Source organism: Notolepis coatsorum (genome assembly GCF_963971535.1).
Source record: "Notolepis coatsorum genome assembly, chromosome: 5".
In the NCBI taxonomy this organism is placed as follows: Eukaryota; Metazoa; Chordata; class Actinopteri; order Aulopiformes; family Paralepididae; genus Notolepis; species Notolepis coatsorum.
The window spans coordinates 132780117-132793893 of NC_140169.1; the positions used below are offsets into that span (position 1 = coordinate 132780117).

The window sequence follows — 13777 nt, forward strand, 5'->3', positions numbered from 1 at the left end:
TTAATACACTTTCAATCAATCAATCAATCAACGAGGTGACTAGCTAGGACACCCAGGAATGTGAGAGCCCCCACCGGATCTTCAACATCTGTGGTGTGTCATGACATTTTGGGGAAAGGTGGGGGAGGGTTCGTTGGGGTTAAGAATGAGGGATGAGGGTAGGAAGGGAAGATGGGTGATGGAGATCAAAGAGAGGTGGGGGAAGGGAGTTTTATCTCCCACAATCAATCAGGCTTATGATGTAATTTGATAAGCCATACACATGTGTGACTGATACCCCCCTGCTGTTTTCTCTCTTGATTGTTTTCTTTGTGTAGATCTTGGTGACAACAGACCAGAAGCAGACTCACTTGTCACAAGCAACATGGCGCCGATGTTCCCTGCTTTTAAAGGTGCGCTGCTTTTAACAGATTTATTTACAGATTTTAAATACTATTATTTGTATTTGTAGTCCACGTTTCAAGTTGAACGGGGTTGTAAATTGGTCTGGGTTTTATATTCCCAGACCTGCAGACCTTCTAGGAATGTAATGGTTCGAGGAGCTCTCAAACCTCACTGTTTACCTTCTGCACCACGACTAGACATCGTCTCACGCTCTGTTATGAAGAAATGGAACACGACGCCCGGGATTTATTTTTATTTATTTTTTGGTTATAGTGCCGTCGTAAAGGCTCAATAATGAGGCATTGGTCACTAATGAGTCATTATGCCTTCTCTAAACTCTTTATTTCCCAGCAAGCTCGTTGGTATGAGCCGTCCTAATCAGAATACATGCACACACGTGTTAAACATTTGTTAAAAAATTACTGAATGATTGTGTTGCTGTTAACACGCTATATTGTTAACAGCTATACAGTTACAATACTGAAATATTGGAAGTATTGCAAGTCCAAATATCTATACCAATGTAATAACATATAGGACTGTCTTGGTTCACGTGTGGCTCTGACTGTGAAACATACGTTTGTCAATTTTTACCCAGGCTGTAGATTCTGCTGACGTGTTTTTTCACTGGTCCCCACATAAAAGCATTTTTTGCAGAGTCACAGGCTTCCTCAGCAGACTATTATTGTATGAAAGGCCATTGGGAGCTTTCAGCCCATTCTCTGTAGACATCTTGAGGTCATTTGGTGTCAAAATTAGCCACTTAGTCCATAGAGTTGGACAATTTCCGTTCTTTTTTCCCCGTTGAATTTCCACAGAGCAACAGGAAAGCCGTATTTGATATTTCAGAAAATATTGAAAGGGTTTGGATTAACTTGTATGATCTTTAATAATAATAGCAAAGTCTGTTCTTAATTGTGAAGCCAGTAGTATTGATGTAGGGAAAAAAATGTACCTAATGATACCTAGTGCAAGTTAGAGGCTCCATTAGGATAAAGCTTAACCTGCAATTGGGAGTTGGGAATCAACTGTGTTACAATAATATTGTGATGTGGTCTCTATGCGCCTGTGATGAGCTATGCAAGTGTCTTTAAGAAATCAGAATGCACACACTGCCCCCTGGTGGTACAGCCAATACAGTATGCTGTAGACAGAGACAGAGCAATAGAAAGTTCAAGTTCAAGTTTTGTTTTATTTGTCACATATAAGGTACATTACAGTGAAATGCTTGGTTCTGTATGAGCCTTCGTACAGTAATGGAGGATACATGTGATAAGAAACACATTTTTGACCGGCAATGTCACTCACTCACTCACTCACTCACTCACTCACTCACTCACTCACTCACTCACTCACCACTCCTCACTCACTCACTCACTCACTCACTCACTCACTCACTCACTCACTCACTCACTCACTCACTCACTCACTCACTCACTCACTCACTCACTCACTCACTCACTCACTCACTCACTCACTCACTCACTCACTCACTCACTCACTCACTCACTCTCACTCTCACTCACTCACTCACTTATTCATTCATTCATTCACTCTTGTTTGGATTTCCTCCTTCCTCCAGACGCCTGGACCTATTTCCATGATGTTCTGATCCCGAAATACTCCCAGAAACTGAATGGAGTCAACATCATGAGTGGGCCTGTGTTTGACAAGAACTATGATGGAAGCTTTGATGCTCCTAAAGTCACCACACCGTGAGTAAACAGCAGCAGGCAGTAGATAAATATGTGTTGTTTATTGTCTATGTGGTTTATCGTATCGTGTTTATATATATATATATACAGTATATATACTGTATATATAAATATATATATATATATCATCTGGATACACAATTGTGTCTTCTTGATGATAAACAGCAAACAGGTGCTATAGATAACATTCAGCCACTAGATGTCATTTATCCAATCAGGTGCATTCCACGTGGGGAAATGGGAAGTAGAGAGGGGATGTATGTAAACAATATAATAGAGAGAGAGAGAGAGAGAGAGAGAGAGAGAGAGAGAGAGAGAGAGAGAGAGAGAGAGAGAGAGAGAGAGAGCTTTATGTAGAGCTCAAACTGGCTCCTCCCAGGCTGAACCAGAGCAATGCTTCTCCCAAAGTAAACCTCCTCACATACCATCACCTACACATTTCTCTTGATCGATTTATTGAAAACTTTATTAACAGATTGCAGAATGGGTACACAATACAGTACGGCTCAATACAAACAACTGCTAAGAGGATGTTGTAGACCAGAAAAATACTTTTGTCTTGTTTACATCAGGGTCCCCCATTTTCAATTCATCAGGACATTTATGACATACAAGACATACAAATATACGGTACTGTGTAAGAAAAAGATATCATAAAAATTAAAAAATATATACAGTACATCCGAAGGGGAAGAAACTGTACATTGGAGGGGGATGGGTGGGTTCTCTGCTGTTCTCTGCTGTGAACTGGTGCCGTTGGTTCCCCCAGAGACATGTCTGCCTGCCACCTCCTTGTTAGTTAGTACTTCTGAACATTGTGCTGTTAATGCCCCCCCCCCCCCTCATCGCTCGATTCGATGCAGACAGTTCTCATGCCCTGTCTCCTCCTCCCCCTCCTCCAGGAACGAGGCTCCCATCCCCACCCACTTCTTCGTGGTCCTGACCAGCTGTGGAAACTCCACCTTTAGCCCGGATGTGTGCGCGGGCCCCCTGCAGGCCCAGTCCTTCATCCTGCCCCACAGACCCGACCACACCGAGACGTGTCCTGTGAGTAAAACACACATCAGTTCACCTGCAACACCTCTGTGGAAACATTTGCTACATTATTGCAATGGGAATTGTTGTATTATTATTTTTATTTGGATACATTAGCCCTTTCACTACTGTAGCTGAGGGGTACAATTCCCTGACTGTATTGTTAGATATGATATTTAATACCACTACCTCATGTACTTTAACTTCTGGCCACCCAGTACAAGATATAAGTATGATGAACACTTTCCCACCTGATGAAACGAACCAACACAAATGTACCAAATCGAATATTTAATACAGCAAAGGGTGTATACAACATTCACTTAATTACATTTATGATTTGAAATATTGAATATGCACTTTTATGGCAAATGAGTATTCGTAGGTAAATCAACATTGAATGTCCAATCTCTGGTTGCGCAGGGAGTAAGTATACAACCTGGAATATTTAGGAAACGATAGCGATGGTACTTAAATGATTATAGCTGGATACACTAAGGGGGGGGGGGGGTCCCGCTGGTTGTAAGACAGTAGGAGGGGGGGGTTAGAGAAGCCGCTGGCGGTATCCCATCTGGCCGACGGTGTCTTGGGAGAATCCAAAGTCTTGGACACAGTGCCCACAGAACCTCGGGCCGCAGACGAATACAGCTGGACCCTCTGTGGAACGGTATCTGCCGGTCCACAACGGAGAGACGTGGTGCGACCTCACGTGTAGAGCGCCGCCTCACCTGGAGTCCTCTCCGGGGGGTAATTCCAACACTCGACAGTGTTGGCCTTTATCCATGGAATAATCAAAGCACACAAAGCATAATCCAAGAGCCGTGGAAGGCTCGCCGTCGTCGGGTGGAGTAATCCAATATACAGGTCCAGTCGCTCTTGACCCGGAGCTCCTCGGATGCAATCACCACTAGGGGTCTGACCAGCCTGGATAAGCGTCCAGATAACGTCAGGAACGATGGGGGTACTGATAACTGTAGAACTCGAACCGAACGATGCACCATACATAAATAGACTATTATTAGCTTAATAGAATACGTCCAACTCGACGGTATGGTGCCAAACTATGACCATTCAACTATTAATCTACACGATATCTCAATGCCTATTCTGGGCCAAGTAGGCCCTACTACACCGCACGTGCGTCGTGGGGAGGCTTTTGCGTCTGTCACTCTGTTGGAGGGTAAAGAACTGGACTAAAAGAAGTTCTACTTTACGAGCGCCATATATATATGCGCTATGAACAAATAGTGCCATTCGTATTTCGCCCGGCATATTACTGCGCGGAACCGGGGGTTGCCTCGACATGTTAGGCGGCACGATTGAACTTGGACCTAGGGGTATGGCAACCTGGCGCCAGGTTCTCGTCCAATGGTAGAATGAAACTATTATGGGCTGTTTAGTAGAAACGGGGATATTCAATGCATATTGTACAAGGAATATACAGGGGATATCAAACGATATACAAATACAATTAAATATATATATATAAATAAATATACATATTCGGTTTAATCTGATCCTTCACAACAGCCGCCCCCTAATTAGTCCCACCTAATTAGCTAAGCAGAGACAGATTAACCGCACTGTCTTCCACTCAAGGTCCGCTGTAAGGGTCAGTCAACTCACAAAGTCATAGGGTCATGGTCATCATCGATAGTATCTGGGAGTCGGGGCAGTTCTATGAGCCTCGCCACGGCCGTGTGTAGGTGCGCCCTTGGACGAGTACTTCAGCTGCTCGGACCTTGCCATCGGCACCGGTGATCACCTTGCTTACGCGGCCAGCCGGCCACATAGCTCTGGGGAGTGACTGGTCAACTATCATGACGACTGTTCCTTCTGTCAAATTGTCTCTCTCTTTTACCCACTTCTGGCGGGTCTGTAGAGACGGTAGGTAGTGAAGTAGGAAGCTGCTCCAAAACTTGTCAGCTAGTACTTGGCTGTACCTCCACATTCTTCGGCCGTTCGCTTCTTCGGGCCTGTACATTGTCTGGGGTAGCGCGGGGTCCAGCCGCCCCATTAGGAGTGTGTTGGGGGTGACTGGGTCGACATCTGCTACATCACTGGAGACGTAACCGAGGGGCTTTGAGTTCAATACTCCCTCGATCTCCGTGAGGACTGTCATTAGGACTTCCTCTGCCACAGTCTGGGCTCCGAGTACGGCATACAGGGCTGTCTTTATAGAACGTACTTCTCGTTCCCAGGTTCCACCGAAGTGGGGTGCGTTCGGGGGATTAAACTGGAAGTCAACCTGGGCTGGAGCGAGGTGGGTCTTAAGTTCTGGGCCCATAGCTTGGAAGCTCTCTCTCAGCTCTCTTTCTCCGCCTTTGAAGTTGGTCCCGTGATCAGACAACAATGTAGACGGTTGTCCTTTCCGTGATATGAATCTCCGGAAGGCCATAAGGAATGAGTCTGTGCTCATGGTCGGAAGGAGCTCGATATGTATCGCTCTGGTGGTCATGCATTTGAATACAATACCCCACCGCTTCTCGGTGCCTCTTCCTCTCTTTATATACAACGGGCCAAAACAGTCCATGCCTGTGGAGTGGAATGGCTTGTCGCCGATTCGGAGGCGACAGGGGGGTAGGTCAGCCATCCGTGGTATGCTGGGCTGCGCGCGCCACTTACGGCAGTCTAGACAGGTTCGCTGGAAGCGCCGTACTGCTTCTCTCCCTTGCAATATCCAATAACGACGTCTGATCTCCGCGAAGACTCTCTCTGCTCCTGCGTGGTGCACATCCTCGTCGTATTTCTTTATGATCAGCTCTGTGACCTTGTGTCGGCTGTTCAAGACGATCGGGTGCTTAATGTCATCTGGTAGATCGGGAGCTCTCCGCAGGCGACCACCCACTCTGATGAGATTATGTGCGTCACTCTCTGGTGCCAGGTGAATCAGTCTGCTGTCTGATGGGACGGGGTTTCCTCCCTGTAGACAGTCTAGCTCATCGGGGAACGAGTCTCTCTGGGCTCGTTGTAGTAGAAGAAGTTCTGCTTCTTCGTAGTCAGCTGCTGACATGTCAGTGGTGGACTGAATCTCTGGGTGGTGCCGCAGGAATGTTCTTTGTTGCGCACTCTCTAGGGTAATGCAGTCATCTATGTTCGGGTCTGTGGAGGCGACAGTGCTCAGTCCACAGAACATAGGCTTCTTGTTCTCAGCCTCCTCGCTACTTGCTTCCCTCGGGGTGGGCGTAGGCCAATCTCCTTCCGGGAGCTGGAGGAATGCTGGTCCGTCACTGTAGATGTTGCGACGGGTTAGGTCATCCAGGGACATTCCCCGGGTGATGACGTCAGCTGGGTTGTGTTTGGTATTCACATACCTCCAGCTTGCTTCTTCTGTTAATTCTTGAATCTCGGTGACTCTGACTCCCACGAAGACTTTGTATCTGCATGAATCAGACTTAATCCATGTGAGTACTGTCGTGGAATCTGACCACAAGATTGTTCTATGCACCGGAATGGTGAGTTCACGTTGGATTAACGTGGCTAGATGCGCTCCTGCGAGGGCTGCGCAGAGCTCTAGACGTGGGATAGATTGTTGCTTACGTGGGGCTATTCTTGAGCGGGCCAGTATGAAAGCAGTGTGTATCTCTCCTCCCATCTCTTGGGCACGCAAATAGGCAACCGATCCGTAGGCTACTTCGGAGGCGTCGCTGAAGACGTGTAGCTCAATCTCGCATGTCTCTGGCCTCACTGTGGATGGGAAGTAGCTGCGGCGTATATTGACACCTGGGAGTGAGCGGAGTTCCGTCTCCCACTCTCTCCATGTTGAGGCAAGGTGTGCGGGTATTGGGTCGTCCCAGCCCTGGTCCTTGTCCCATAGTGCTCGTACAATCATCTTTGCCCTGGTGGTGTAAGGTAGAATACATCCAAGCGGGTCATATTGTCTGGCGAGTGTTCTGTACACACTCCGTCTGGTGGTCGGTATCGCCGCCGACCTTCCTTGCTCTGGAGCCAAGGGTTTGTGTCTATAGTGGAGCGAGTCTGTTTTGAAGCGCCAGACTAATCCTAGTGTCATTTCTTGGGCTTCTCCTGGGACTGTCGCCATCCAGGTCTCGCTGCTGGCAGCCTTGTCTGCGGAGGAGAGGCTGCGCAATACGTGCGGGTCACTGCTGGCCCACTGCCTGAGATCAAAGCCTCCTTTGATTAGGGAGGCGCGTAACTTGATTAGGAGAGCCTCGGCTTCTTCTTGAGTCAAGACGCTTTGTAGACAGTTGTCTACGTAGAAACTGTTCTTCACACTGTGTTGGACCTCTTCATCTGCTGCTGGGTCCTCTGTGACGTGTTTCTGTAGTGCAAATGTAGCACAGCACGGGCTGCATGTGGTTCCGAAGGGGAGTACTTCCCACTGGTAGATGGATGGGTTCTCATCTCCGATCTTCTCTCTCCATAGGAACCGTAGCAGAGGCTTGTCCTCCTCTACTAGTCTCACTTGCAAGAACATCCCTTTGATATCCCCGCTTATAGCCACCTTGTCCTGGCGGAAGCGCAGTAGCACGCCTAGTAGGGAGGGGCCGAGTGTGGGGCCGGGCAAGAGCTCTTTATTCAGATTTTGGGATCCGATCTGGTAGCTGCAGTTAAACACAATGCGATCCTTGCCATTGTGATGGACCTTGTGATGCGGCACGTACCATGATTCGGTCGTCTGATCGGCCTCTTTAATGTCAATCTTTGTTACGTGTCCCGCTGTGATTAGCTTCTCAATCTCAGCTCGGTACACACTCTGTTGAGCGGGGTCTTTGGCTAGGCGCCGCTCTGTGTTCAGTAGATAGCGCTCCGTGGCGTCTTTCTTTGCGTGAAAGGGGGGCATTCCCTCTCGCCTCAGGAGTGGAGTTGCGTATCTCATCACTCCGCCGACTGTGACTCTCTTTGTCCCCTGCTCGAGTAGGTGGATGGCGTAAATGTCTTCTTTAGAGCGAATGTTTTTCTTTTCGTCCTTAAAGGGCATTGTCTCTAGGGTCCATAGCCTCTCGACATGCTGCAGGAGAGTGGTGTCTTCTTCTGTCGTTCTGGAGTGGAAGCAGCTAGTGGCTGCGGTTCGGTTGAGAGATTTAGCGAGGGGGCCTTGTAATGTCCATCCTAGGCGGGTCTCGACTGCTGCAGGACAGCCTCGGGGGCCTGTATGGACCCGGTCAATCGGGACTATGAGTTCTGCATGGTCGGAGCCTATCAACAGGGTCGGGGTAGCGCCGTCTATGAGCGGGATAGGTAATTGGCGCAGGTGCACATATTTATCCATCAACTTGGTGACAGGGTAGGTGTACTGCGAGAGTCCTATTTCTTGGCTGGTGAAAGCATTTGTGATCTTGTACCGTCGCTCTGGCTGCCCGTTGGCTGCGATAGTGAAGGAGACATTCTCGCCCTTTATCGTCTTTAAATCTCTTCTTATTGTCCGAATCGTCATTTCGTTCTTGCTCCCCCGCAGTCCCAGCTGAGTCGCAGCGGAGGCGAGCAGAAGGGTCTTCTCTGACCCGTCATCAAGGACGGCGTAAGTGTCCATGACTTTATCCTGGTAGCTCAATGTCACACGGACTACCTTTAAGAGCACTTGAGCTCCGTTGCTGCTGGCGGGGTCAATGTACATGACACTTGCCTTGGTGCCGCTCCGTGGTGCAGGTATAGGCCGTCTTCCGTTACTATCGTGTAGTATATCTAGATGGGCTCCATCGCACCGGCTGCACCTTTTCTTTAGGCGGCATTCGGCTGCCATGTTGGGCCGCGCACATCGATAACAGCGCCGGTTGGACTTTATCCATTGGCTCACTTCTTCTGCATTCATCTTTGTGAATGAGTCACATTGTGACAGCCAGTGTTCTTTCTCACAGTAGGGACACGCTATCTTCCACTTCTCCTTTCTCGAGGGGGTGCTGTGACTCTTACTGCTCGGTACTGACTCTGATTGGTGCATGACAGTCACCGATCTTCTTCCATCACTTATTCTCCTGGGTCCCTCTCTGGAGCTTGGCGTGCTCCGCCCGAAGGTGTCCAGTCGTAAGCTGCTGACCTCTCTCGCCAGGAAGTCGGCCAGATCAAGGAGGGATGGCTCGGGGCCGTCGGGATCTCGGTAGTCCCTCTGCCGCCGAAAGCGCTCCTGTCTTGCGGGTGGCAGCTTCTCCAAAATCCTCTCAACGTTAGAGTTGGCGTACAGCTCATGCCTGCCCTTCTCCCGTTGAGCTCCCAGCATCCCCACCAGGGACTGCACTTTGATTGACAGGTCGTCTAGTGAGCGATTGTCTGTGGCTGGGGGTAGGCGGTCAATATGCCTTATCTCCTGGATTACGTAATCCCATATACGTCCATATCTTTGATCCAGCGCTGCAAGGGCCGCTGTGTATGGGGTCGAGGAGGTAGCATAGGCTAGCGCTATATTGTGCGCTCGCGGTACTTTCAGGTGCTTCAATAATATTGCATACTTGTGGCGTTCATCAGCGACATCCACCATCATTGTCTCTAAACACATCCGGAGCTCCGTGTACTGTGCTCGACTCTCATAGGCGAAGTCTGGGAATGACGGCGTGGCGTTGTATGACGCCGTGGATGGCTGATACATCGGCGAGCGTTGGGGGAGAGACCTCCTGGGCGAGTCCCCTCTTGCGCCTCGCTGTGGGCTGGTACTGGCAGGGTACCATGGCCCGCTGGTCCAGGTACTGTTCCTCGGGGCTGGTCGTGCGTCGTGCTCACCCGTAAATAGAGTCGGGGGTCTGTAGCGCAGCGCCGCGGGGGTATAGCCTGGACTGTATGTGACCTCCTGGTCCGGTGGAGTACTGTGCTGTCGTCGGGCTTGGTTCGCCTCTTCTCCCTCTTCTTCTTCTATCAAATCTTCCAGATCTTGTAATCGTTTATTTAGCTTCTCCGCAGTGTAGGCCGCTCCTTCCTTGTAGCTGGGTCTCGCTTGGACCGGTATGGGAAGGGGGTCTGCGGGGGGTCTAGACTCGGTCTGTTGGTCAAGTTCAGGGTCGCTTGCTCGTTGCGGTGACGCTGCTCTTGACTGCTGTCTCGACGAGTTCCTTGAGCCCCTGGCGGAGGGAGAGGGAGTTGTCCTTTTGATCAGCTGCTCTATTAGTTGCGCTTGTAGTCTGTCGCGCTCTGCGTCTCTTTGGGCACCGGCAGCGGCGCGCTGGGCGTCGGCCCGGTCTCTTGCCATATTCTCTTCCATCTGGAAGCGTCTCATCTCCAGACTTGTGCGCTGTTCTTCGCTCCGTTGCTGTGCTTGGAGGTGTTCGCGCTCGCTGGTCGCCTGTGCTTGGAGACGTTCGCGCTCGCTAAGCGTCTGTGCTTGGAGCCGATCGTGTTCGGTAGAGGCTGTCAGGCTGGCGAGGAACGCCTGTTGTAGTATCCTCTCCGCTTCGCTGGGGGAAGGCGGTAGTGGAGGTGAGCCGCTCCTGCGTGAACCGCTCCTGGGGGTACTCGTTGGGGAGTCCTGGAGCTCTAGTTCCTCGGCGCTCTCCTCTTCTTCTTCCGTGCAGAGTTCTCTCTCTGTAGGGTTGTCTTCCTCCCGGGGCTTGTCGGGGACTACTTCTTGAGTAGTGGCGGGGGGTAAAGGCATGTCGATTCCCTCCTGGTCCCCACCGTGGGCTTGGTCAGTTACATTAGGACCTACTAGGGCCTCTGTGGTCGGGGAAACCTGGTCGTTAAGGTCAGACATAATTTTACTTTCTACTTTTACTACGTTTACCGTTTGTCGAAGGCTAGGTAGTTGACTGACAGTGTAAGCCTCTAAGTACTGAGGTGTCTGTCGTCTGCGCCGCGGGCGTTCTAGGTTAGGAGGATCGTTTCGTGGAGTGTTCATCATAGGCCATTTCGATATTAATAACACTATATTAATATTACACTAGTTACCATCCGGCTCGAAGGACCAATTGTAGCTGAGGGGTACAATTCCCTGACTGTATTGTTAGATATGATATTTAATACCACTACCTCATGTACTTTAACTTCTGGCCACCCAGTACAAGATATAAGTATGATGAACACTTTCCCACCTGATGAAACGAACCAACACAAATGTACCAAATCGAATATTTAATACAGCAAAGGGTGTATACAACATTCACTTAATTACATTTATGATTTGAAATATTGAATATGCACTTTTATGGCAAATGAGTATTCGTAGGTAAATCAACATTGAATGTCCAATCTCTGGTTGCGCAGGGAGTAAGTATACAACCTGGAATATTTAGGAAACGATAGCGATGGTACTTAAATGATTATAGCTGGATACACTAAGGGGGGGGGGGGGTCCCGCTGGTTGTAAGACAGTAGGAGGGGGGGGTTAGAGAAGCCGCTGGCGGTATCCCATCTGGCCGACGGTGTCTTGGGAGAATCCAAAGTCTTGGACACAGTGCCCACAGAACCTCGGGCCGCAGACGAATACAGCTGGACCCTCTGTGGAACGGTATCTGCCGGTCCACAACGGAGAGACGTGGTGCGACCTCACGTGTAGAGCGCCGCCTCACCTGGAGTCCTCTCCGGGGGGTAATTCCAACACTCGACAGTGTTGGCCTTTATCCATGGAATAATCAAAGCACACAAAGCATAATCCAAGAGCCGTGGAAGGCTCGCCGTCGTCGGGTGGAGTAATCCAATATACAGGTCCAGTCGCTCTTGACCCGGAGCTCCTCGGATGCAATCACCACTAGGGGTCTGACCAGCCTGGATAAGCGTCCAGATAACGTCAGGAACGATGGGGGTACTGATAACTGTAGAACTCGAACCGAACGATGCACCATACATAAATAGACTATTATTAGCTTAATAGAATACGTCCAACTCGACGGTATGGTGCCAAACTATGACCATTCAACTATTAATCTACACGATATCTCAATGCCTATTCTGGGCCAAGTAGGCCCTACTACACCGCACGTGCGTCGTGGGGAGGCTTTTGCGTCTGTCACTCTGTTGGAGGGTAAAGAACTGGACTAAAAGAAGTTCTACTTTACGAGCGCCATATATATATGCGCTATGAACAAATAGTACCATTCGTATTTTGCCCGGCATATTACTGCGCGGAACCGGGGGTTGCCTCGACATGTTAGGCGGCACGATTGAACTTGGACCTAGGGGTATGGCAACCTGGCGCCAGGTTCTCGTCCAATGGTAGAATGAAACTATTATGGGATGTTTAGTAGAAACGGGGATATTCAATGCATATTGTACAAGGAATATACAGGGGATATCAAACGATATACAAATACAATTAAATATATATATATAAATAAATATACATATTCGGTTTAATCTGATCCTTCACAACAACTACCACACTACAGAAGGTTAACCCTTTACTAACCGTCTGTAGTGTGATAGTAAAGGGTTAACCTTCTGTAGTGTGGTAGTGAAAGGGTTAACCCTTTGTCGTGTGGCAGTGAAAGGGTTAACCTTCTGTATTGTCGCAGTGAAAGGGTTAACCATTTGGCAGTGCGGTAGTGAAAGGGTTTAAATACAAGTCTTGTTCTCAGCTGTTACAAACCACAAAACGTATTATCTACAGTGCCTGTTAACACGTGTTAAAAAGATCCTCTCTTCTCTTCTCTTCTCTTCTCTTCTCCCCTCAGGATGGACGCGACTTTGCGTGGGTTGAAGATTGGGCCCAGTTCCACATAGCGCGGGTCAGAGACATTGAATTCCTAACTGGACTGAGTTTCTACCACGACAGAATATCAGTGGAGGAGACGCTACAGCTGAAGACATTTCTAACGGCATCTTAAGATCAGAGACAATCGATTTTATAGAAAGCAATAAAAAAAAGAAATCTAATAAAATAATAATAATAAAAAAATATGTAAAAAGAAAGAAAAAAAATTCAGTCTGTGCAAAAGCCATTTGCCCCCAAGGACACACAGCAACCTAATGTAGCCCACTGTCAATAGCTTTACCTGATCTCTATACCAAAGACGCCATCACATGGCTCTGCTTCGACCTAAATATCCTCAGCTCCATAACAGAAAGGGGGGAAGGAACCAAAAAAAGGGCGTTGGTGGTTAGAATATATCTCTTCTATTTATGCAGCAGTGGTTGTTTCACAGTTCTTCCTCGATACAAAGAGCAGATTCCTATCAGAAAGAGGGCAGGGGGGGAACGTAGAAAAAAAAATAAAAAGATTTCTTGACGTCAAGATTCTATTTATACTGACGGCACATGGTTTTAATGGCGGGATGTTTTCAAGGAACCCCAGACACTCTGGAAACGTTTGTTTGTGCCTGAGAGGGACTCCTGCCAGCAGCTGTGGAATCAGATGTTGGCAATCTGGAGAGTTGGCTGTTGCAGTCAGGGTGGAGACTCCAATGACCCAAAATAAGGATATAGTGAAAGGGGGGGGGGGGGGGGGTTGGTCCACAACATCAAGAAACAGGAAAACCACATTTGCCACAATGTATTTGCCAAATAGTGGCATTGTATGTACTTTGATTGTTATTTTTGTATTTTGTTTACACTGTACCAATTGTGTTTTATACTTTTTTTTTATAGTTCTGTTGACAACAGTATGGAATACCAGGTCAATTACATTTTGGGAATATTGGACTGTGTGTGTGTGTGTGTGTGTGTGTGTGTGTGTGTGTGTGTGTGTGTGTGTGTGTGTGTGTGTGTGTGTGTGTGTGTGTGTGTGTGTGTGTGTGTGTGTGTGTGTGTGTGTGTGTGTGTGT

The 13777-nt window shown here is 48.5% G+C and overlaps 1 protein-coding gene across 1 annotated transcript in view; it reads left to right on the top strand.

Annotated features, from left to right (window-relative positions):
• The window catches only part of enpp1 (ectonucleotide pyrophosphatase/phosphodiesterase 1), a 55417-nt gene extending 41992 nt beyond the window's left edge, over positions 1-13425 (top strand). The window contains exons 21-24 of the mRNA XM_084314874.1: positions 318-392; positions 1967-2099; positions 3002-3146; positions 12689-13425. Coding sequence (XP_084171000.1) covers positions 318-392; positions 1967-2099; positions 3002-3146; positions 12689-12841 — 506 coding nt within the window. The 3' untranslated portion in view covers positions 12842-13425. The remainder of the gene's footprint in view (positions 1-317; positions 393-1966; positions 2100-3001; positions 3147-12688) is intronic.
• Positions 13426-13777: the final 352 nt, after the last annotated feature.